Genomic DNA, 26263 nt, shown 5'->3' with positions numbered 1-26263 from the left:
GTGTTTAAGTCGACTTGGTTCATGTCACGTCTGAAATATCAAACTTCTCTGAACTCCACGATTTAATTTCCAGAACAGAAGAAGGTGAAACTGTGAAAAAACAACTTGTAATTTCAATCTGGACGAGTGAGAAAACAAGTGAGTTGATTAATATGAAGTTCAAGTGTAATAATGAAGTCGAGCAGCCCAGAGTCTACATAATAGATTCATTCAATGTGTTCATGAAATTTACATAGAAATAAAGAAATTCATAATAAATTTAATACCCAATCATAGTCTGTAAAGCGATGTCACAGAATGTTATCGTGTTATTCATTAGAAAGTTATTTTCTGCAACTGGAACCCTGACAACTGACTGAAGATCACTGACCGTCTGTCACTGACCGTCTGTCACTGACTGCAAACAGCAAAGGTCGATTGTACAAAGCAGCATCAGGGAATCAGACCAAAAACCAGAGTGTAAATAAAGATGGCCGACACGTCTCCACTTCCCTCAATCCAGAGATGAAGTTGTGCTGGAAAACACGCCCCCTTGACCAATCACAAGCCAGTCTCAGCTGTCAATCAAGTCAGATTACTAACTATGATGTCACTCATTAGAGCACAAACCTTGTCTTAAATTGTCGAAATCCAGATGATTTGAATCTGCACCAAATTACACAGACTCAATAAATATCAGTCTTCTAAATTGTTTTCATCGAGATTCATGAACGATTCTGTGGAGACATAAATGAATGAAGTGATGTAACCAACCACCAGGGGGCGAGTGAGATGTTCAGGCTTCACTTTAGGAAAAACCAGTGAAGGTTTTTCATATACACAAATTTGTGATTCACCTGAACCTGTATGGTGCTTCTTTATTACCCAGAATTCAGTGCGATGAGGTTGAACGTATCCTCGTGTTCACGGAGCCGAACTCTAACGACAGATTGAAGTCCCGGTGAGCGGCAGAGCGGCGGCAGAGCGGCGGCAGAGCGACGGCAGAGCGGCGGCAGAGCGACGGCAGAGCGGCGGCAGAGCGGCGGCAGAGCGACGGCAGAGCGGCGGCAGAGCGGCGGCAGAGCGGCGGCAGAGCGACGGCAGAGCGGCGGCAGAGCGACGGCAGAGCGGCGGCAGAGCGGCGGCAGAGCGGCGGCAGAGCGGCGGCAGAGCGACGGCAGCAGCAGCTAATAAAACCATCATTATTCAGAGCTGCAGCTGCAACGGGATGTTTAAAGCTCATTTCTCCTCCGGCATTGATTATAAACACTAAATGCTTAATTAGGAAAATACTAAATGTTAATGTTTATCGATTTGCAGATTTACAGTAGAGTCACGGGTCTCTCTCTGCAGCCACTTAGGAAATAAACAGTGGGCTGATAACGATGGGGGAAATATTCATGATCACAGAGCTCATTAAAGTGTTTTTAAGTAAATACACTCAACATTACAAACGAAGGTTATGACTATGATTTAATACTGTGTGTTTAATGCTTTAATGAAACCCTGCAGGGGGAGGAGCTGCATCACTCGTCTCAATGATAACTGAGGAGTTTCTGATGATGATGATTGGCCTCTCACTTCACAACCAGCAGGAGGCGCTGTTTTCAGCAAACACACTGATAAGAGTCCAGGTTTGATGCTCATCAGAAAACACAGAGACAGGAGCTGCAGCTTCAGATAATGAGGAGGATCCAGATGAATCCAGATGAATCCAGATGAACCTGGGTTTTACAGGTGATGAGAAGTGTGTGTTGCTCCTCAGCCTCCGGCCTCTACAGCTTCATGTGCTCATGAGGACTATTGGCAGATGAGCTCATGTCACTTTCCTCTTGTATGATTCTGAACATTGGTTCATCAACAGTTTGGTTCCAGATGTAAAAAATCCCGTTAATTTTATTATCAGTTATATTATTGTTACATCCGAGGGAAACTAACAATTGTATATTCTCGTGTAGAAGCCTCAAGTCGTCATGAAATCAACTGTGTTAGATGAAATGTGTTTAACTCACAATGTCGAGGAGACGTACGATACTACCCACAATCCTCGGGTGTAATGACGACGTCTCTGATTGGTGGAGCTCACTGTTACCCTGAAGATCAGATGGTTCTGTGTCACGTTGGTTTCTCCTTCTGACAGGCTGCAGCTTCTAGAGATGAGGAACTTTATGAAAAGGTTCAAATGATAAGGTTGAATAAGACGAAGCAGCTGGGAATTATTAGAGAAGGTATCGTTCACAAAGGTTTATGGGATGTTGGTTCCCTCCCTCTGATACAGTCTTGTACCTTTGGCTCAACAGAAGCATTGTTTCAAATCCATTCAGATAAATGTGGTGGGAGGAGCTTCATCAGAATCTGAAGGTTGTTCCAGAGCCGAGGAGCTGCTGAGGAGAAAGACCTGCAAACATCTGGGTGTGGAGATGCTGCACGGGGTGAGATGTGTGTCGGGGTGAGATGTGTGTCGGGGTGAGAGATGTGTGTCGGGGTGAGATGTGTGTGAATGTGACAAGAGGGAATAAATTAATCATAATGCAGAACAGCAGAGATAAACACAGAGAGAATAATGAAGTGTGCTGTGACATGAAAGAGTCTCTTTTATTTACTTCTTCTTTCAGCAGTTTTCTAACAGATGGAAAAATGTTATCTCAGATTGTGGGTGAACCATCTTGGGTTTACACTGGACTCAATGAGGCCCCATCTTCATCTTCTTCCTCATCATCATCATCATCATCATCATCATCATCATCATCATCATCATCATCATCACCTCAGTGTGTTAGCTCCTTCTGTTCAAAGCACCTGATTCATGGGACTGTTTCCACGGAGTTCACTTCCTGCTGCCGACTATTCCTCTGCTCACTTTAGATGTTATCTCATTCTAATTTACTCATTTGTATTTGTTTCTCTATGAATCTCTTCTGGTTTGTATGTAAGTGTGTGTGTGTTTGTGTGTGTTCATTCAACAAACCTGCTGAGATCCATGTCTGTAGATCCTGGTTCTCATCATTACATCTCATGTGTTATTTTAAACATGGTTTCCCTGAAGCGTGACTTCCATCACCTGCAGCACTTCACATGAATATTCATCACAAGTCTCATTAGAAGAGAAAATATGTTCATAGGTCTGATGAATTTATTTTCATCAATTATTATGACTTTGCTTCTGTCTCTTTAATGAGACTTCAGCTCTGCAGTGACATTACAGACTCCTCCCCCCCCCCCCGCACCACCTGACCACAAACTTCTTCTTGACAAAGTTAATATTTAACAAACTGATATTTACTCTTGCTGAACGATCTCTGAACTTTGAACACTGATCAGATCACGATCATATTCAAGCATCTATTTCACAACCAGGTCTCTTGTCTGTGTGAACTTGTTGCTGCCAAATGACTTTTGACCAGTTATCAAATCCAAGGCTTGAATCACTTTTTACAATCGTGTCCTGACACACCAGAGAAACCAGGAAGCAGCTGTTCCTCCCTGAAGAGACGCAGGCTGAAAACCAGACGATCACATTCACCTTCCAAACCAAACTGAACCAAACCAGACCAAACGTCCTGAGTGAGTCCAGCTACAGGAGAGAAGAGTCAAACTACAACCTGCCGACGCTCCACACACTGACCGTGAGTTTAACAAACACCTCGACTCAGAGGGGAAGTGAACCTCAGTGAAGTTCATGGAGCTGTGACTGACTGACTGCAGTGTTAATTTCGTTGACGAAAACGATGACGAAATATATTCGTTAACGATCTTTTTTCCATGACGAAGACGTTATGAAAACGGATCTTTGAAAATAAAAACTATGACTAAATCTATTTTTAACTTTCGTTGACGAGACGAGACGAGACGAAAATGTTGGTGGTTGACTAAGTCACAATAATTGTTTTAATATCATCGTATCAGGCCGTCATAAACTATCAGGAGCGGGGGAGTGAGTCTGTGTCTGTGTGTGTGTGTTTGCCCCAGATAGAACACAGAGTTTCTCTGGGCTCAGCTGATCAGAGATCAGCGCCTCAGCTTCTTGATCAGAGCAGAAGCTGCAGTTGGTTTCTACCGAGCTGCAGTATATGTATTCGCCTCCAGTCTGACCTGCTCTCACTTTTTGTTTTCACATTTAAAATTAAATATATTTTTTTGAGCTATTAGGCTCCACCTATATGTTTTTATAGAAAAGGTGTTTAATGTGGCTATTAAATGTGACTTAAACTAGACTAAAGCTAAGAAGGTTAAAAATGACTAAATGTGACTAAAACTAAAATGCATTTTCGTCAAAAGACTAAATCAAAAATAGCTGCCAAAATTAACACTGACTGACTGTCTGTTTTCAGCTTCACCTGGAGACTCAATGGCTTCCAGACTAGAAGAGGATCTCTGCTGTCCCGTCTGCCATGATGTCTTCAGAGATCCTGTTCTTCTGTCATGTAGCCACAGCTTCTGTAGAGACTGTGTGAAGAACTGGTGGAAAGACAAAGAAGTAAAAGAGTGTCCACTTTGTAAGAGAAGACATTCAAAGGATTTACCACCTGTTAGCCTGGTGTTGAAGAACCTTTGTGAGACCTTCTTACAGGAGAGAGATCAGAGCTCTTCACCTGCTCTCTGCAGTCTGCACTCAGAGAAACTCAGACTCTTCTGTCTGGACCATCAGCAGCCAGTGTGTCTCGTCTGCAGAGATTCAGAGAAACACACCGACCACAGATTCAGACCCATCGATGAAGCTGCACAACAACACAAGAAGCAGCTTCAGGAAACTCTGGAGCCCTTGAAGGAGAAGTTACAGAGTTTTGAACGTGTTAAAGTAAAGTTTGAACAAACAGCAGAACACATTAAGGTCCAGGCCGGACTCACAGAGACGCAGATCAAGGAGCAGTTTAAAAAGCTTCATCAGTTTCTGGAGGAGGAAGAGGAGGCCAGGATGGCTGCACTGAGGGAGGAAGAGGAGCAGAAGAGTCAGATGATGAAGGAGAAGATTGAGTCTCTGAGCAGAGACATAACGTCTCTTTCAGACACAATCAGAACCACAGAGGACGAGCTGAGATCTGAAGACGTCTCGTTCCTGCTCAGCTACAAGGCTGCAGTGGAACGAGTCCAGCAGCGCCCCCTGCTGGATGATCCACAGCTGGCCTCAGGAGCTCTGATAGACGAGGCCAAACATCTGGGCAACCTGAGCTTCAACATCTGGAACAAGATGAAGGACCTGGTCTCCTACAGTCCTGTGGTTCTGGACCCAAACTCTGCTCATCCATGGCTCGTCCTGTCTGAAGATCTGACCAGTTTGAGACACGGACAGAGACAGAAGCTTCCTGACAATCCAGAGAGGTTTGATTATTACGCCTCAGTCCTGGGATCTGAGGGTTTTAACTCAGGGACTCACAGCTGGGACGTCCTGGTTGGAGACAGTACTGACTGGGAACTTGGTGTGTCAGCAGAGCCTGTCCAGAGGAAGGGAGATGATCTGTCTGAATCATGGGAAATAGAGTTCCGTGAAGGTAAATACAAAGCATGGTCACCATCAGCATCATCTGATCTCTCTGTGCAGAAGATCCAGAGGATCAGAGTGAAACTGGACTGGAACAGAGGAGAACTGTCCTTCTCTGATCCTGATACTAACAAACACATTCACACCTTTACACACACTTTCACTGAGAAGATGTTTCCATACTTGTACATTAGAGATGATGATCACCCATTGAAGCTGTATCCTGTGAAAGTCTCTGTGACTCTGGATCAGAGCCATTAGAGATAAAGATTTTATTCATCATGTTTATTTCTTCAAGAGAAATCTGCTGAATTTAAAAGTTAAACTTGTTATTCTAAAGCTTTGTTTATTTCTCATTTTACTTCTCACTCATTTTTATTTCTCCTGTCGACTTTTCCACGTGTGTAAAAAGATTTGATTATTTTCTGATCTTTATCTTTGGTTTGTTTTTTACTTTCATGGAAAATGTTTTCTATCATTTAGATTTTGTGTGGATCCATGAAGTCGAGCAAACTGATGAAGATCCACATAAAAACACATTTAACAATAACAGCTGATCATTGATCACATTCAACAAACTTTTTTAAAACTCACACATGAGACATGATTCATGTTTAATCACATAAAGTCTGTTCACATATGAAATAATCCAACATATTTGAACATTTGTCTGTTTGATGTGATGAAGCCAAAATGATTGTGTCTGTAAAAGTGTTTATTCAACAGCAGCCGAGTGATGTGATTTTAATATTGTGATCAAAATAATAAAAACTATGAAACAGAAACAGAGTTTTGACCTTTTTTAAGTTGAAATGTAAATATGAAGCCCAAATGATTGTGTCTGTAAAAGTGTTTTCATTCACACAGTAAAATTAATCTATTCTTCATGTTATTCTCTGGGACGCTCAGACTCGCCTGCACCATGTGACTCTCACACAAGCAGCAGAAACCGATGTGGACCTGTCAGCTGGTTCCACCTGGGTCAGGGTCTGAAGCCCACCAGGACCCACTGGGCACAGAGACGACTGGTTTCACAGATCATCACATGTTCCTTTTACATTTCTCATCACGTAGAATCTGTGAAAAACATCATGACAGTGATTAAACAGCAGTTTGAACGTGTGAGGGTCCAAGGGAAGCTCACCTGGAGGCTGATGTGTTGGAACAGCTTCAATCCACAAAATGTGACTTTCAACAAACCTGCTGAGATCCATGTTTGTAGATCCTGGTTCTCATCATCTCATGTGAGGGTCGTCTTTACACCCGAGGTGGAGAGACTCCTTCTTATCCAAGTGTCTTCAGGTCAGAGGTCGGCTGCAGCGTCGTTATCTCACCAGGCCAAACATTCATCTGATCCCACATTCATGAATTAAAGTCCACACAGAAAGGCCTTGTGAACAAATATGACAAAACTCCACGTTAGAGAACATTAACATTTGAACGTTTATTTATTAGGACGCTGGAGGGTAAGGACCTCCTCCATGTACAGGGACGTCTACAAAGACAAAATAACCTTTGTGTCTCAGGAGCCTCGAGACAATTTGAGCCAAACAAATCATATGAAGACTTCACAGCTTCGTCCAACAGGGAGCTGAGAGGGAAATCATGAAGAACATCCAGGTCTCCCAGGTCCTGTGGAGGAATGTGAAGCTGCAGTCTGAAGACATTTCTGATTTCAAACCACATTCCTGAACCGTAGAGGCTGTGATGAGAGGACACAGTGATGAGTTTCCTCTGGGTCACACACACTCAGAGGAATATACACATCACATCAGTTCTTTCTCTCACACACATTTTCAGCATCCAATCAGACCCCTTCATCAGATGTCCCATCTTCAGGCTCCTTCATCATCATCATCATCATCATCATCACCTCAGTGTGTAAGCTCCTTCGGTTCAAAGCACCTGATTCATTGGACTGTTTCCACGGTGTTCACTTCCTGCTGCCGACTATTCCTCTGCTCACTTTAGATGTTATTTCATTCTAATTTACTCATTTGTATTTGTTTCTCTATAAACCCCTCCTGGTTTGTATGTGTGTGTGTGTGTGTGTGTGTGTGTGTGAGTGTGTGTGCGTGTGTGTTTGTGTGTGTGAGTGTGTGTGCGTGTGTGTTTGTGTGTGTGTGTTAAAAGTCACCTCCCAGCTCGGAGCAGCAGGTTGTTTTCCTCTCCGTCTGCATTGATTCACTGATACAGATATAGAACCTATGAGCCAGTCTCTGCTGTATTAATGTTGTTTAGTGAGTTCACGTCGCCTCATATTCATTAATATCACATCTCTGTTTTCATATCTTGTTGTATAATGTTCTAAAGGATGAAAAGCCTGATGGTCTTTTAGTTACTAAGTAATTATCTGTTTTTGTTATGTTAATCTCTCAGAATCAAAGACACTTCAAACACAAACATACAACTACATTTATAACAACAAAAGTACACACAGAGTACTTTAGTATCAACATAATACTGTCGTATTCTTATTCATCATCCTCAATGTAGCCCAGAGACTGTGGAGCTTTTTTTTACTGAAGTTAAATGTGAAGATGTAAAATAACAAAACAGTAACTTAAAAGTGTACGAGGTGAAAATAGATGATTATTCACAAATAACAATGATCTACAGATGTAACACTGGTGTTGGTGGGAAACCGAGATTTAAGTGAAGTGAACGGGACGAGAGCATCGATTCAAAACAGAAGGTCTAAACTACATCGACTGCCCCGCCCCCTCTAACCAGTGCCTCCACTCCTGCAGGGGCCATCTTGAGAGCCAACAACTCACGATTCCCAATATCATAATGTTGTTTGGCTGGTGACAATTTGCGGGAGAAAAAAAGCACACGGATGCATCATCTGATCCTCAGCTGACTGGGAGAGGAGTGCTCCGATCCCGGAGTCCCATTCGTCCACCTCCACCATAAACTGGTGCTCTGGGTCTGGAAAGACAAGGATGGGAGGAGACGAGAACCTGGACTTCAACTCAGTGAATGCTCTTTCTGCAGCAGAGGACCACTCGAAGGTACGTTTCTGGGAGGTGAGAGCCGTTACAGGAGCCGCCACAGAGCTGTGATGTGGATGAAACGATGGTAGAAATTGGCAAACCCCAAGAACTGCTAAAGCCTGTTCTGAGTGGTGGGGTTAGGCCAATCAGCCACTGCTTTGACCTTGGTGGGGTCCATCAGGATACGACCAGCCCTGATGATAAACCCCAAAAATGTTACCTCTGGTATGAAATTCACATTTCTCCGCTTTCATGAAAAGCTGATTCTCCAGGAGCCTCTGGAGAACACTGCGAACATGCTGAACATGCTCCGGTTCAAACTTAGTCTGGAGAACATCATTCACCATTGCCTAGAAGACAGCAGGAGCATTAGTAAGTCCAAAAGGCAAAACCAGATACTCATAATGACCACTAGGGGTGTTGAATGCAGTCTTCCATTCATCCCCCTCCCTGATCCGAACAAGGTGATAGGCGTTTTTGAGGTAAAGCTTGGTGAATACTGTCTCTCCCCTTGCAACAGTTCGAATGCAGAAGAGATTAGTGGGAGGGGGTACCTGTTTTTAATGGTGATGTTGTTCAGACCTCTGTAATCAATGCAGGGTCGGAGGGTCTTCTCCTTTTATCCACAAAAAAGAACCAAGCTCCAGCAGAAGATGAAGAAGGTCGGATAATGCCGGCAGCCAGCGAGTCATTTATAAACCTCTCCATGGTCTTGGTCTCAGGAGTAGACAGGGAGAAGAGTCGCCCCCTGGTGGTGAGGTAACGGGGAGGAGATCGATGGCCGCGTCATAATGGCGGTGTGGGGGAAGCGAAGTGGCCCAAGCCTTGTTAAACATCTCCTTTAAGTTCTGGTAACCAGATGGAACTCCTGAAAGATCTGGAAACTCATTAAGAGGAGAGGAGCTGGAGGGAAGTGATGAAGCAGATTTTGGGCAGACAGCATGACACTGGTTACTCCATTGTAAAATGGAACCGGTAACCCAGTCAATGTGAGGATTATGTCTTCTTAACCATAGGTGCCCTAGAATAACTGGTTGTTGTGGTGCATGAATCAGCTGAAACGTGATGAACTCTGTGTGGTTACCTGACATGCCCAGACGGAGAGGGATGGTGCGGTGGGTTACTGTGCAGAGGAGGCGTCCATCCAGGGCAGTGGCCTTAATGGGCTGGATCCAAAGTTCCTGATCAACACCCAGCTGAAGGGAAAGAGAAGAGCTGGGCGTGGAGCAGGGGACGAGAGGGCATTTCAGAACTTGTGATGTGGCTCACCAGCACCCTCTAAAAAGAGCCCGGTCTTTCACTAGACAAGATGACACATAGTGGCCCCCCTGTCGGACAGCTCATGTTCAATGTAAACAAGGCGTCTGGAGTTGAAGAAGGTAGAAGACCACGATGACTACTTGTCACCGCCCACTCTCGCCTCTGTTCCTGGAGACGTCCGTCGGTGCGGTTAGCCGTAGCTATGAGCGTGTCCAAATCAGAAGGAGGATCCCGTGCCGCCAGCTCATCCTTGATGACGTAAGCAGCGAGGGTCCAGCAATCAATAGAATAATCCACCACTCGCCGACTCCCCTGGACCAGGTTGAATATTTCACGAGCAGCCTCTCGGCCGGGGGTAGCATCGTCAAAAACCTTCCGGAGACCATCAGAGAAGGCTGACACGACACTTGAGCAGTTATGGGAGTAGCAAGAGTTCTGGTTTATTGGATGATCAGAGGTCAAAAACCAGGCAGACAGTCAGAGGTAGCTAACAAATCTGATAGGGAGCAGGCAAAAAGGGAATCCAGGGTCCAGACGGCAAGTTAGAGCGGAGATCAGGCAGAGCAGTGAAACAAGGATAACTCTGGAAAGCTAGGAACAAAACACAGGAGGGTCGCGACATTTTTGGTTGATTTGACAAATTTTAATATTTGTTTTTAATATTTTTTCCCAAACAATTTGATTCAAATGTCTTTAAATACACATTAACATGAATCCAACATATTGTAGTGAACGTATTAACAGAGGCAAAAGACGTTATCTGTCAGTCAGCGACACACAGGAGCTCTCTCCAGCTGGGCACCGGTTCACTCACAGCAGGAGACGAGCCGAGACCTGTCCCTCCAAGCCTCCTGTACACACACAGGAGGACCCGCCCCTCACTGCTGTGCCAATCACGAGGCTGCATGTTACACGCTGGCTCTGTCAGGTTCCTCGTGATTGGCCGAGAGCCTATCCAGTCCCCAGCTGACTAATATCGCAGACACAGGGACGCACGCTGCAATATTATTGAAAATAACATTTTGGAACATTAAGTTCACCCACAAATCTGTTTGCATCATATTCGCAAGATATTCCTGGTTCTTAGTAATGAATGCACAATAACAGGATAGCTATTTTTATATATGGAACTAGGTCCAGTTTAATATAAAACACTTTTGTATACAATAAGGGGTCCCTGCTCCATCTCTATCAGTTTGACGGTCCTTGGCCTGCACAACATTGAAGACCCCTTCACTAGATGATCTGGCAAAGAACAGAGGAAATGGTCCGGTATATATACTGGGTGACTGATGAATGATGGAAAGCAGATGGGTCTGGGGCTGGGGCAGGTAATGGGATCTGTGGGAAGGGGTGATGCAGAGCAGGGGGGAGTGGCTGAATTCTGAAACGACAAGAGAATTAGTACATGAAATAGATAACAGAAAATTTAAATTCTATGAGCTGACGGAAGTTGTGACAATTTGTAGTATAACAGCAGCAAGAGTCAAAAAGACATCAGCAGGTAATAAGAAACATGTAATACTAAAGTTGTGAGGAATATAGGAATATGGAAATAGGTGAATGTAATTAAAAATAATGGATAGACAGTAAAGATATGTGCAGTGTGAGAATATGTACAATGAATGTATCACACATGAACTGTTGATATTGCAAAAGGCAGATGAATCAGGCACAGTTAAGGGTTAAAGTGGTAGAGTGCATTCCATAAGGGAGTGGAGAGTTTTCACTGGCAGCAGAGCTGCTTCTACATTTGTTTCAGGTTTTACAGGTTGTATCATCCAGCATCTCAAGCTGCACCCTCTCCTGACACACCAGAGAAACCAGGAAGCATCTGTTCCACCCTGAAGAGACGCAGGCTGAAAACCAGACGATCACATTCACCTTCCAAAGCAAACTGAACCAAACCAGACCAAACGTCCTGAGTGAGTCCAGCTACAGGAGAGAAGAGTCAAACTACAACCTGCCGACGCTCCACACACTGACCGTGAGTTTAACAAACACCTCGACTCAGAGGGGAAGTGAACCTCAGTGAAGTTCATGGAGCTGTGACTGACTGACTGTCTGTTTTCAGCTTCACCTGGAGACTCAATGGCTTCCAGATTAGAAGAGGATCTCTGCTGTCCCGTCTGCCATGATGTCTTCAGAGATCCTGTCATTCTGTCATGTAGCCACAGCTTCTGTAAAGACTGTGTGAAGAGCTGGTGGAAAGACAAAGAAGTAAAAGAGTGTCCACTTTGTAAGAGAAGATCTTCAAAGGATCAACCACCTAACCTGGTGTTAAAGAACCTGTGTGAGAGCTTCTTACAGGAGAGAGATCAGAGCTCTTCACCTGCTCTCTGCAGTCTGCACTCAGAGAAACTCAGACTCTTCTGTCTGGACCATCAGGAGCCAGTGTGTATCATCTGCAGAGATTCAGAAAAACACACCGACCACAGATTCAGACCCATCGATGAAGCTGCACCACAACACAAGAAGCAGCTTCAGGAAACTCTGGAGCCCTTGAAGGAGAAGTTACAGAGTTTTGAACGTGTTAAAGTAGAGTTTGAACAAACAGCAGAACACATTAAGGTCCAGGCCGGACTCACAGAGACACAGATCAAGGAGCAGTTTAAAAAGCTTCATCAGTTTCTGGAGGAGGAAGAGGAGGCCAGGATGGCTCCACTGAGGGAGGAAGAGGAGCAGAAGAGTCGGATGATGAAGGAGAAGATTGAGTCTCTGAGCAGAGACATAACGTCTCTTTCAGACACAATCAGAACCACAGAGGACGAGCTGAGAGCTGAAGACGTCTCGTTCCTGCTCAACTACAAGGCTGCAGTGGAACGAGTCCAGCAGCGCCCCCTGCTGGGTGATCCACAGCTGGCCTCAGGAGCTCTGATAGACGAGGCCAAACATCTGGGCAACCTGAGCTTCAACATCTGGAACAAGATGAAGGACCTGGTCTCCTACAGTCCTGTGGTTCTGGACCCAAACTCTGCTTATCCAAAAATCGTCCTGTCTGAAGATCTGATCAGTTTGAGACGAGGAGAGGAACAGAAGCTTCCTGACAATCCAGAGAGGTTTGATGAATACGCCTCAGTCCTGGGATCTGAGGGTTTTAACTCAGGTACTCACAGCTGGGACGTCCTGGTTGGAGACAGTACTGACTGGTCACTGGGTGTGTCAGCAGAGCCTGTCCAGAGGAAGGGAAAAGATCTGTCTGGATTATGGGGAATATGGTTCTATGAAGGTGAATACTCAGCAGAGTCACCATCAGGATTATTTGATCTCTCTGTGCAGAAGATCCAGAGGATCAGAGTGAAACTGGACTGGAACAGAGGAGAACTGTCGTTCTCTGATCCTGATACTAACAAACACATTCACACCTTTATAAATACTTTCACTCAGAAGATGTTTCCATACTTTAACATTCGAGGTCCCGTGAAGCTGTTACCTGTGAAAGTCTCTGTGACTCTGGATCAGAGCCGTTAGAGATAAAGATTTTATTCATCATGTTTATTTCTTCAAGAGAAATCTGCTGAATTTAAAAGTTAAACTCGTTATTCTAAAGCTTTGTTTATTTCTCATTTTACTTCTCACTCATGTTTATTTCTCCTGTCGACTTTTCCACGTGTGTAAAAAGATTTGATTATTTTCTGATCTTTATCTTTGGTTTGTTTTTTAATTTCATGGAAAATGTTTTCTATCATTTAGATTTTGTGTGGATCCATGAAGTCGAGCAAACTGATGAAGATCCACATAAAAACAAATTTATCAATAACAGCTGATCATTGTTCACATTCAACAAACTTTATTAAAACTCACACATGAGACATGATTCATGTTTAATCACATAAAGTCTGTTCACATATGAAATAATCCAACATATATGAACATTTGTCTGTTTGATGTGATGAAGCCAAAATGATTCTGTCTGTAAAAGTGTTTATTCAACAGCAGCCGAGTGATGTGATTTTAATATTGTGATCAAAATAATAAAAACTGTGAAACAGAAACAGAGTTTTGACCTTTTTTAAGTTGAAATGTAAATTTGAAGCCAAAATGATTGTGTCTGTAAAAGTGTTTTCATTCATACAGTAAAATTAATCTATTCTTCATGTTATTCTCTGGGACGCTCGGACTCGCCTGCACCATGTGACTCTCACACAAGCAGCAGAAACCCATGTGGACCTGTCAGCTGGTTCCACCTGGGTCAGGGTCTGAAGCCCACCAGGACCCACTGGGCACAGAGACGACTGGTTTCACAGATCATCACATGTTCCTTTTACATTTCTCATCACGTAGAATCTGTGAAAAACATCATGACAGTGATTAAACAGCAGTTTGAACGTGTGCGGGTCCGAGGGAAGCTCACCTGGAGGCTGATGTGTTGGAACAGCTTCAATCCACAAAATGTGACTTTCAACAAACCTGCTGAGATCCATGTTTGTAGATCCTGGTTCTCATCATCTCATGTGAGGGTCGTCTTTACACCCGAGGTGGAGAGACTCCTTCTTATCCAAGTGTCTTCAGGTCAGAGGTCGGCTGCAGCGTCGTTATCTCACCAGGCCAAACATTCATCTGATCCCACATTCATGAATTAAAGTCCACACAGAAAGGCCTTGTGAAAAAATATGACAAAACTCCACGTTAAAGAACATTCACATCAGAACGTTGTTTATTTATTAGGACGCTGGAGGGTAAGAAGCTCCTAGATGTACAGGGACGTCTACGAGGACAAAATAACCTTTGTGTCTCAGGAGCCTCGAGACAATTTGAGCCAAACAAATCATATGAAGACTTCACAGCTTCGTCCAACCGGGAGCTGAGAGGGAAATCATGAAGAACATCCAGGTCTCCCAGGTCCTGTGGAGGAATGTGAAGCTGCAGTCTGAAGACATATGTCTGATTTCAAACCACATTCCTGAACCGTAGAGGCTGTGATGAGAGGACACAGTGAATAGTTTCCTCTGGGTCACACACACTCAGAGGAATATACACATCTCATCAGTTCTTTCTCTCGCACACATTTTCAGCATCCAATCAGACGCCTTCAACAGACGCCCCATCTTCAGGCTCCTTCATCATCATCATCATCATCATCATCATCATCATCATCATCATCATCATCATCATCATCATCATCATCATCATCATCACCTCAGTGTGTTAGCTCCTTCTGTTCAAAGCATCTGATTCATGGGACTGTTTCCACGGAGTTCACTTCCTGCTGCCGACGATTCCTCTGCTCACTTTAGATGTTATTTCATTCTCATTTACTCATTTGTATTTGTTTCTCTTAAAATCTCTCCTGGTTTGTATGTAAGTATGTGTGTGTTAGTGTGTGTGTGTGTGTGTGTGTGTGTGTGTGTGTGTGTGTGTATTAAAAGTCACCTCACAGCTCGGAGCAGCAGGTTGTTTTCCTCTCCGTCTGTACTGATTCACTGATACAGATATAGAACCGATGAGCCAGTCTCTGCTGTATTAATGTTGTTTAGTGAGTTCACGTCACCTCATATTCATTAATCAATCAATCAATCAATCAAATTTTATTTGTATAGCCCATATTCACAAATTACAATTCATCTCATAGGGCTTTAACAGGGTGAGACATCCTCTGTCCTTAACCCTCAGCAAGAGTAAGGAAAAACTACTAAAAACCCTTTTAACAGGGTAAAAATATGTAGAAACCTCAGAGAGCCACATGTGAGGGATCCCTCTCCCAGGACGGACAGAAGTGCAATAGATGCCACGTGTAGGAGAACATCATCAATAATCAAAGTCTCGAGCAGCATTTGATGAGGGTAGACATCCCAAAGGACAACCCCAACATGACATGCCAAGCAGTCCCGCTGCAAGCACAGTCCATGCTCAGCAACCATCCAGACCACGATCCACCATCCAGACCAGACCCCACTCCAGTCCTCAGTCACCGTCCACCGCCGCCCACCAGGACCCATCACAAGCCACCACCGCGGTCCTGGTCCACCGCCCGTGCCCAATGCCAACGCGACACAGGGTCCGCCACCAGCACCACGATCAGCCCAGAATCCGCCACAATGGATCCACCACCGCGACCCCCGGTGCACGATCCACAAACCGCAATCCATGGTGCGGCCACAGAGGCCCTGGATCTGCGGGTGATAAAGCATGATGGTGATAAAGGGATTCCGGGGAAGGGGGATAGGGATGGAGAAGAGGAAGGAGAAGCTGGAAAGAGAAGCTCCGTGTGTCATATGTCATAAAATAGAACAAGTAACGTTCTGGCGCACTAATTAGCTCTAACTATAAGCTTTATCAAAAAGGAAGGTTTTGAGTCTACTCTTAAATGAAAAGATGGTATCTGCCTCCCGAACTGAAAGTGGTAGATTATTCCACAGCCGAGGGGCTTGATGGCTAAAAGCTCTGGCTCCTACTCTACTTTTAGAGAATTTAGGGACGACAAGTAGGCTTGAATTCTGGGAGTGGAGTGCTCTAGCGGGTTTATAAGGTACTAACAGCTCTTTAAGGTAAAAAGGCGCCATATTATTAAGGGCCTTGAAGGTGAGGAGGAGAATTTTAAATTCTATTCTAGATTTAACTGGAAGCCAGTGTAGCGATGCTAATACTGGAGAAATGTGCTCTCTTCTCTTTGTTCTCGTCAGGACACGTGCTGCGGCATTTTGGACAAGCTGCAGAGTCTTTAATGACTTACTGCTGGAGCCTGATAGTAATGAATTACAATACTCCAGTCTCGATGTAACAAAGGCGTGGACTAGTTTTTCTGCATCTTTTTGGGAAAGGACATGTCTAATTTTGGAAATATTACGCAAGTGGAAAAAAGCGGTCCTAGAAATTTGTTTTAAGTGACTATTAAAGGATAAATCAGGATCGAAGATCACTCCCAAGTTCCTGACTGTTTCATTGGAAGCAAGGGCAATGTCGTCTAGTGCAGCTATATCATTAGATAATGTATCTCTAAGGTGTTTGGGGCCAAGTATTATAACCTCTGTTTTGTCTGAGTTTAATAAGAGAAAATTGAGGGTCATCCAGGTTTTTATGTCCTTGAGACATGTTCGAAGTTTAGTTAATTTAGTTGGAAATTTACCGAGTGTGTCCTGATAATGTTTCCTAGTGGAAGCATATATAATGAGAATAAAATTGGGCCGAGCACAGAGCCCTGTGGAACACCATGGTTAACTTTGGTGCGCACAGATGACTCATCATTAATTTGCACAAATTGGGAGCGATCAGAAAAATACGATTTAAACCAGTTAAGGGCGGTTCCATTAATGTTAATTAACTGTTTGAGTCTTTGTAATAAAATTTGATGGTCAATTGTGTCGAATGCTGCACTGAGATCTAACGAGGACAGACACAAGTCCCTGATCTGAGGCTATTAAAAGGTCATTAGTGACTTTTGCCAAGGCTGTCTCTGTACTGTGATTGGCTCTAAACCCCGATTGAAAGTCTTCATATATATTATTTTCCCGGAGAAACTCACACAGCTGATTGGCAACAACTTTTTCTAAGATTTTAGAAATGAAGGGGCGATTAGATATTGGTCTGTAATTGGCTAAAACCTCTGGGTCTAGGGTGGGTTTTTTGAGTAGGGGTTTGATGACAGCTATTTTAAAAGACTGTGGTACATAACCTGATGATAATGACAGATTGATAATGTTAAGTAACGAACTATCAATTAGGGGCAGAATTTCTTTAAGTAATTTGGTAGGAATGGGATCTAAGATACAGGTTGTTGGTTTAGAACCTGAGATTAATTTGGTAAACTGATCACGGGCGATCAGATAGAAGCTGTCTAAGTAATGTGTAGGATTCTCAGCCGTTTCTGAGATCTCTGTTGTTGGGAGGGTATTAGTGCCAATTGAGGGCAGGAGATGGTTGATTTTATTTCTAATAGTTTGAATTTTATCATTAAAAAAGGTCATAAAGATATTGCTATTTAGGGATGGAGGAATACTGGGTTCGGTGGAGGTGTGACTCTCTGTCAGCCTGGCTACAGTGCTGAAGAGAAACCTGGGGTTGTTTTTATTCTCTTCTATTAGTTTTGAATAGTAGGCGGCTCTTGCTTTGTGGAGAGCCTTTTTATATTCTTTAACACTATTCTTCCAGTCTATTAGATTTTCAACATTGTTGCTGGAGCGCCACTTCCTTTCTAGTTTTCTTGATAATTGTTTTAACTCATTTGTCTGGGAATTATACCACGGAGCTAATTTACTATGTTTGACATTTTTCTTTTTTAGAGGCGCTATTGAGTCTAATGTTAATCGTAATGAGTCTGCAGAGCTATCGACGAGGTGGTCGATCTCAATGGAGCTCAGGGTTTTAAAGAATTTGTTGTTTATATCTACTGCTAATACGGGTTTAAATGTAATTGGGATTATTTCCTTAAATTTAGCTACAGCACTATCAGGTAGACATCTAGAAAATGAATTTTTTATTAGTGGCATATATTCAGTTATTGAAAAATCAAAGGTTATTAAATTATGGTCTGATAGAACTGGATTGCGCGGAAGTACTGTTAAATTTTCAATTCCGACACCGTACGATAATACAAGGTCAAGTGTGTGGTTACCACAATGAGTAGGTTTGTGCACACACTGACTGAAACCAATAGAGTCTAGTATTGAAATAAATGCTACGCTAAGGCAATCTTTATTATTATCAACATGAATATTAAAGTCACCAACAATAATAATTTTATCGGTCTTTAGGACTAAGTTTGATAAAAACTCAGGGAATTCCTTTAAAAATTCACTATAAGCCCTGGGAGCACGGTAAACTACGGCAAATATGATTGGCTGTTGGTGTTTCCTGGATTGGCGTGGAAGACTAAGAACCAGACATTCAAATGATTTGTAGCTGAGTTTAGGTTTAGGAATAATTGATAGACTGGAGTTAAAAATAGCAGCAACTCCACCTCCTCGCCCAATTTCTCTAGGAACCTGTGAATTGATATGACTGGGGGGAGTAGATTCATTTAGACTGACATATTCATCAGGATGCAGCCACGTCTCAGTGAGGGACAATAAATCTATGTTGCAATCGGAGACTATTTCATTAACTAAAAGAGCCTTTTTTTCCAGTGATCTAATGTTTAAAAGGTCACATTTAAAAGTCTGGGTTTCCTGTATTGTTTCAGAGGTTGTTTTAATTTGTATTAAATTTTTGTGTGGAGTTCTCGCTCTGTTATTGTTTAATTTCAATAATTTAATCGGACGGTGAACAGACACAATCTCTATGGGGTTTTGTGATTGATCCAGAGGGAGCGCAGAGAAGTGTTTAGCACTGCAGCTCTGCTTCCTGGTCCCAACTATGGGTTGTCATGTAATAGACTGAGTAATATTCCTAGATAAGAGAGCTGCTCCATCCCAAGTGGGATGAACGCCGTCTCTCCTAACAAGACCAGGTTTTCTAAAAAAAGTTAGCCAATTATCCACAAAGCCCACACCGTTTACAGGACACCACCTCGACAGCCAGCGGTTAAAAGATAACATGCGGCTAAACATGTCATCACCTGTTGTATTAGGGAGCGGGCCAGAGAAAACTACTTTGTCCGACATCGTTTTAGCAAAAGCACACAACGACTCAACATTCACTTTAGTGATCTCCGACATGCGAAGCCGGGAGTCGTTGCTGCCGACATGAATTGCGGTTTTATTGTATTTACCTTTTTTAGTTTTAGCCATTAACTTAAGTTTAGATTCGATGTCGCCGGCTCTGGCCCCTGGGATACAATTAACTATGGTCGCTGGTGTCGCTAACCTGACGTTTCTCAGAACCGAGTCGCCAATAATCAGAGTTTGTTTATCAGCGGGTGCCTCGCTGAGTGGAGAGAATCTATTTGAAACGTGAGCTGGTGGCTCTTTAATCGTGGGCTTTTTAAGTCTAGCACTATGCCCCCTCCGGGTTGTCACCCAGCTGCCCTGGGCTCCCGGCTGCGCGGGACTAGTCTGGGGACTGCTAGTTAAGGCTAAGCCATGTGATAAGCTAGGTGGCTCCGCGGCTAGCGGGAGCCGGCTAACTACAGCTAACGGAGTTTCTAAGCTGCTGAGCCGAGCTTCTAAGTTGCTAAGCCGAGCCTCCATCGCTATCAACACACTACATTTATTACATGTACCACTACTGTTAAGGGAGGCAGAGGAGTAAGTAAACATAAGACACTCGGAGCAAGAGAGAGCAGTGGAGCAACAGGGAGAGAGAGAATACATCGCTGCTATAGAGCTGCGAGGGTGAGCTCAGACAGAACACAGAATCACTAAGCACGATAGAGTAAGGGTTGGTATGTGCGAGTGTTTAACTACAGACCGGTGATTTTAGCCGTAGTGCTACAGAGAAACAGTTGTGTTTTAGCAGCGGAGCTAATTCGCAGAGCGACCACCATCAGTGGCAAGAAAACAGGAAATGACGCAGCACGCTTACCGTAATGACGTCAGCGTGCTCACGTCTCTGTTTTCATATCTTGTTGTGTAATGTTCTAAAGGATGAAAAGCCTGATGGTCTTTTAGTTACTAAGTAATTATCTGTTTTTGTTATGTTAATCTCTCAGAATCAAAGACACTTCAACCACAAACATACAAATACATGTATAACAACACACGTACACACACAGTACATTAGAATCAACATAATACTGTCGTATTCTTACTCATCATCCTCAATGTAGCCCAGAGACTGTGGAGCTTTTCTTTACTGAAGTTAAATGTGAAGATGTAAAATAACAAAACAGTAACTTAATAGTGTACGAGGTGAAAATAGATGATTATTCACAAATAACAATGATCTACAGATGTAACACTGGTGTTGGTGGGAAACAGAGATTTAAGTGAGTGAACAGGACGAGAGCATCGATTCAAAACAGAAAGTCCAAACCATACACGACTGCTCCACCCCCTTTAACCAGTGCCTCCACTCCTCCAGGGCCATCTTGAGAGCCAACAACTCTCGATTCCCAATATCATAATGATGTATGGCTGGTGACAATTTGCAGGAGAAAAAAAGCACACGGATGCATCATCTGATCCTCAGCTGACTGGGAGAGGACTGCTCCCACCCCGGAGTCCCATTCGTCCACCTCCACCATAAACTGGTGCTCTGGGTCTGGAAAGACAAGGATGGGAGGAGACGAGAACCGTGACTTCAACTCAGTGAATGCTCTTTCTGCAGCAGAGGACCACTGGAAGGTGAGTTTCTTGGAGGTGAGAGCCGTTAGAGGAGCCGTCACAGAGCTGTGATGTGGATGAAACGACGGTAGAAATTGGCAAACCCCAAGAACTGCTAAAGCCTGTTCTGAGTGATGGGGTTAGGAAAATCAGCCACTGCTTTGACCTTGGTGGGGTCCATCAGGATACGACCAGCCCTGATGATAAACCCCAAAAATGTTACCTCCATGGCATGAAATTCACATTTCTCCGCTTTCATGAAAAGCTGATTCTCCAGGAGCCTCTGGAGAACACTGAGAACTTGCTGAACATGCTCCGGTTCAGACTTAGTCTGGAGAACATCATTCACCATTGCCTGGAAGACAGCAGGAGCATTAGTAAGTCCAAAAGGCATAACCAGATACTCATAATGACCACTAGGGGTGTTGAATGCAGTCTTCCATTCATCCCCCTCCCTGATCCGAACAAGGTGATAGGCGTTTTTGAGGTAAAGCTTGGTGAATACTGTAGCCCCTTGCAACAGTTCGAATGCACAAGAGGTTAGTGGGAGGGGGTTCCTGTTTTTAATGGTGATGTTGTTCAGACATCGGTAATCAATGCAGGGTCGGAGGGTCTTCTCCTTTTATCCACAAAAAAGAACCAAGCTCCAGCAGAAGATGAAGAAGGACGGATAATGCCGGCAGCCAGCGAGTCATTTATGCTCATACATGGCCTTGGTCTCAGGAGTGGACAGGGAGAAGAGTCGCCCCCTGGTGGTAAGATACCATGGAGGAGATCGATGGCCGCGTCATAATGGCGGTGTGGGGGAAGCGAAGTGGCCCAAGCCTTGTTAAACATCTCCTTTAAGTTCTGGTAACCAGATGGAACTCCTGAAAGATCTGGAAACTCATTAGGAGGAGAGGGGCTGGAGGGAAGTGATGAAGTAGATTTTGGGCAGACAGCATGACACTGGTTACTCCATTGTAAAATGGAACCGGTAACCCAGTCAATGTGAGGATTATGTCTTCTTAACCATAGCTGCCCTAGAATAACTGGTTGTTGTGGTGCATGAATCAGCTGAAACGTGATAAACTCTGTGTTTACCTGACAATCCCAGACGGAGAGGGATGGTGCGCTGGGTTACTGTGCAGAGGAGGCGTCCATCCAGGGCAGTGGCCTTAATGGGCTGGATCCAAAGTTCCTGATCAACACCCAGCTGAACGGAAAGAGAAGAGCTGGGCGTGGAGCAGGGGACGAGAGGGCATTTCAGAACTTGTGATGTGGCTCACCAGCACCCTCTAAAAAGAGCCCGGTCTTTTACTGGACAAGATGACACATAGTGGCCCCCCTGTCGGACAGCTCATGTTCAATGTAAACGAGGCGTCCGGAGTTGAAGAAGGTAGAAGACCACGATGACTACTTGTCACCGCCCACTCTCGCCTCTGTTCCTGGAGACGTCCGTCGGTGCGGTTAGCCGTAGCTATGAGCGTGTCCAAATCAGAAGGAGGATCCCGTGCCGCCAGCTCATCCTTGATGAAGTAAGCAGCGAAGGTCCAGCAATCAATACAATAATCCACCACTCGCCGACTCCCCTGGACTAGGTTGAAAATTTCAGGAGCAGCCCCTCGGCCGGGGGTAGCATCGTCAAAAACCTTCCGGAGACCATCAGAGAAGGCTGACACGACACTTGAGCAGTTATGGGAGTAGCAAGAGTTCTGGTTTATTGGATGATCAGAGGTCAAAAACCAGGCAGACAGTCAGAGGTTAAAAACAAAGACTTCTTTGTAGAACAAATTCAAAAACAATGACATTTAGTTCACCCATGAATCTGTTTGCAATCACTTTGTAAGATATTCCTGGTTCTTAGTAATGAATGCACAATAACAGGATAGCTATTTTTATATATGGAACTAGTCCCAGTTTAATATAAAACACTTTTGTATTCAATAAGGGGTCCCTGCTCCCTCTCTATCAGTTTGAGGGTCCTTGGTCTGTACAACATTGAAGACCCCTGCACTAGACGATCTGGCAAAGAACAGAGGAAAAGGGCCAGTATATATACTGGGTGACTGATGACTGATGGAAAGCAGGTGGGTCTGGGGCTGGGGCAGGTAATGGGATCTGTGGGAAGGGGTGATGCAGAGCAGGGGGGAGTGGCTGAATTCTGAAACGACCTGAGAATTAGTACATGAAAAATCAGATAACAGAAAATGAAAATTCTATGAGCTGACTGAAGATGTGACAATTTGTAGTATAACAGCAGCAAGAGTCAAAAAGACATCAGCAGGTAATAAGAAACATGTAATACTAAAGTTGTGAGGAATATAGGAATATGGAAATATGTGAATGTAATTAAAATAATGTATAGACAGTAAAAATATGTGCAGTGTGAGAATATGAACAGTGAATGTATCACACATGAACTGTTGATATTGCACAGGCAGATGAATCAGGCACTTAAGAGTTAAAGTGTTAGAGTTCAGTCCATAAGGGAGTGGAGAGTTTTCACTGGCAGCAGAGCTGCTTGTACATTTGTTTCAGATTTTACAGGTTTTATCATCCAGCATCTCCAGCTCCACCCTCTCCTGACACACCTGAGAAACCAGGAAGCATCTGTTCCTCCCTGAAGAGACGCAGGCTGAAAACCAGACGATCACATTCACCTTCCAAACCAAACTGAACCAAACCAGACCAAACGTCCTGAGTGAGTCCAGCTACAGGAGAGAAGAGTCAAACTACAACCTGCCGACGCTCCACACACTGACCGTGAGTTTAACAAACACCTCGACTCAGAGGGGAAGTGAACCTCAGTGAAGTTCATGGAGCTGTGACTGACTGACTGTCTGTTTTCAGCTTCACCTGGAGACTCAATGGCTTCCAGATTAGAAGAGGATCTCTGCTGTCCCGTCTGCCATGATGTCTTCAGAGATCCTGTTCTTCTGTCATGTAGCCACAGCTTCTGTAGAGACTGTGTGAAGAACTGGTGGAAAGACAAAGAAGTAAAAGAGTGTCCACTTTGTAAGAGAAGACATTCAAAGGATTTACCACCTGTTAGCCTGGTGTTGAAGAACCTTTGTGAGACCTTCTTACAGGAGAGAGATCAGAGCTCTTCACCTGCTCTCTGCAGTCTGCACTCAGAGAAACTCAGACTCTTCTGTCTGGACCATCAGCAGCCAGTGTGTCTCGTCTGCAGAGATTCAGAGAAACACACCGACCACAGATTCAGACCCATCGATGAAGCTGCACAACAACACAAGAAGCAGCTTCAGGAAACTCTGGAGCCCTTGAAGGAGAAGTTACAGAGTTTTGAACGTGTTAAAGTAGAGTTTGAACAAACAGCAGAACACATTAAGGTCCAGGCCGGACTCACAGAGACGCAGATCAAGGAGCAGTTTAAAAACCTTCATCAGTTTCTGGAGGAGGAAGAGGAGGCCAGGATGGCTGCACTGAGGGAGGAAGAGGAGCAGAAGAGTCGGATGATGAAGGAGAAGATTGAGTCTCTGAGCAGAGACATCACGTCTCTTTCAGACACAATCAGAACCACAGAGGACGAGCTGAGAGCTGAAGACGTCTCGTTCCTGCTCAACTACAAGGCTGCAGTGGAACGAGTCCAGCAGCGCCCCCTGCTGGGTGATCCACAGCTGGCCTCAGGAGCTCTGATAGACAAGGCCAAACATCTGGGCAACCTGAGCTTCAACATCTGGAACAAGATGAAGGACGTGGTCTCCTTCAGTCCTGTGGTTCTGGACCCAAACTCTGCTAATCCAGAACTCGTCCTGTCTGAAGATCTGACCAGTTTGAGACGAGGAGAGAAACAGACGCTTCCTGACAATCCAGAGAGGTTTGATGAATACGCCTCAGTCCTGGGATCTGAGGGTTTTAACTCAGGGACTCACAGCTGGGACGTCCTGGCTGGAGACAGTACACACTGGGAACTTGGTGTGTCAGCAGAGCCTGTCCAGAGGAAGGGAAAAGATCTGTCTGAATCATGGGAAATATTCTTCTTTGAAGGTAAATACAAAGCACGGTCACCATCAGGATTATCTGTTCTCTCTGTGCAGAAGATCCAGAGGATCAGAGTGAAACTGGACTGGAACAGAGGAGAACTGTCGTTCTCTGATCCTGATACTAACAAACACATTCACACCTTCAGACACACTTTCACTCAGAAGATGTTTCCATACTTTTACACTGTAGATGATTATCATCCATTGAAGCTGTTACCTGTGAAAGTCTCTGTGACTCTGGATCAGAGCCGTTAGAGATAAAGATTTTATTCATCATGTTTATTTCTTCAAGAGAAATCTGCTGAATTTAAAAGTTAATCTCGTTATTCTAAAGCTTTGTTTATTTCTCTTTTTACTTCTCACTCATTTTTATTTCTCCTGTCGACTTTTCCACATGTGTAAAAAGATTTAATTATTTTCTGATCTTTATCTTTGGTTTGTTTTTTACTTTGATGGAAAATGTTTTCTATCATTTAGATTTTGTGTGGATCCATGAAGTCGAGCAAACTGATGAAGATCCACATAAAAACACATTTATCAATAACAGCTGATCATTGTTCACATTCAACAAACTTTATTAAAACTCACACATGAGACATGATTCATGTTTAATCACATAAAGTCTGTTCACATATGAAATAATCCAACATATATGAACATTTGTCTGTTTGATGTGATGAAGCCAAAATGATTCTGTCTGTAAAAGTGTTTATTCAACAGCAGCCGAGTGATGTGATTTTAATATTGTGATCAAAATAATAAAAACTATGAAACAGAAACAGAGTTTTGACCTTTTTTAAGTTGAAATGATTGTGTCTGTAAAAGTGTTTTCATTCACACAGTAAAATGAATCTATTCTTCATGTTATTCTCTGGGACGCTCGGACTCGCCTGCACCATGTGACTCTCACACAAGCAGCAGAAACCCATGTAGACCTGTCAGCTGGTTCCACCTGGGTCAGGGTCTGAAGCCCACCAGGACCCACTGTGCACAGAGACGACTGGTTTCACAGATCATCACATGTTCCTTGTTGGGCCAGAGCCCAGCGGATGACAACAAGACACAGGTCAGAGGTTATCCAAAGAAAATCTAAACAAAGGCCTGTGTAAATCAAGGCCTTGTGGAACATTCTTATCCACCTGTGAGTACTTTTTCCTGGCAGTTTCGAGAAACCCCAGCAGGTTTCAAGGCCCCCGCAGGAACACTGAACCCCTGCTGGGTCTGAAGAGCCCAAAGGGGGGGGGGGGGGGGTGGGGAGCCACCAGACACTGGAGCCGAGAGGAACAAAGGGTTGTTAAACTTTCGGCGGGAAAACATTCTCAAGAAGGCTCAAGAATCTCCCCCTGGTGGTGGAAAATGTTCTGGGAATGCCTTGGAACCCCCGCTGAGTTCCAAGCCCCGCCCACTCAGGTCCAGCTCTGACAC

At 44.0% G+C, this 26263-nt stretch overlaps 3 protein-coding genes across 3 annotated transcripts; all 3 read left to right on the top strand.

The window, feature by feature from the left end:
* Nucleotides 1-3464: 3464 nt before the first annotated feature.
* LOC128439673 (E3 ubiquitin-protein ligase TRIM35-like) lies at nt 3465-6243 on the top strand. Its single transcript, XM_053422057.1, has 2 exons — nt 3465-3605; nt 4311-6243. Exon 2 carries the CDS (start codon nt 4328-4330, stop codon nt 5717-5719), a length of 1392 nt encoding a protein of 463 aa, XP_053278032.1. The 5' UTR covers nt 3465-3605; nt 4311-4327; the 3' UTR covers nt 5720-6243.
* Nucleotides 6244-11563: 5320 nt separating this feature from the next.
* LOC128439678 (zinc-binding protein A33-like) lies at nt 11564-13709 on the top strand. The gene is made up of 2 exons (XM_053422061.1): nt 11564-11701; nt 11789-13709. The coding sequence occupies exon 2, from the start codon at nt 11806-11808 to the stop codon at nt 13183-13185; it is 1380 nt and encodes a 459-aa protein (XP_053278036.1). The 5' UTR covers nt 11564-11701; nt 11789-11805; the 3' UTR covers nt 13186-13709.
* A 9747-nt stretch (nt 13710-23456) lies between these two features.
* On the top strand, nt 23457-25617 carry LOC128439672 (zinc-binding protein A33-like). The gene is made up of 2 exons (XM_053422056.1): nt 23457-23597; nt 23685-25617. Exon 2 carries the CDS (start codon nt 23702-23704, stop codon nt 25091-25093), a length of 1392 nt encoding a protein of 463 aa, XP_053278031.1. The 5' UTR covers nt 23457-23597; nt 23685-23701; the 3' UTR covers nt 25094-25617.
* The last annotated feature ends 646 nt before the right edge of the window (nt 25618-26263 follow it).

Source organism: Pleuronectes platessa, chromosome 5, assembly GCF_947347685.1.
Source record: "Pleuronectes platessa chromosome 5, fPlePla1.1, whole genome shotgun sequence".
Classification (NCBI taxonomy): domain Eukaryota; kingdom Metazoa; phylum Chordata; class Actinopteri; order Pleuronectiformes; family Pleuronectidae; genus Pleuronectes; species Pleuronectes platessa.
Note: the sequence above shows the minus strand (reverse complement) of the source record. Positions and strands in the feature narration are given on the sequence as shown.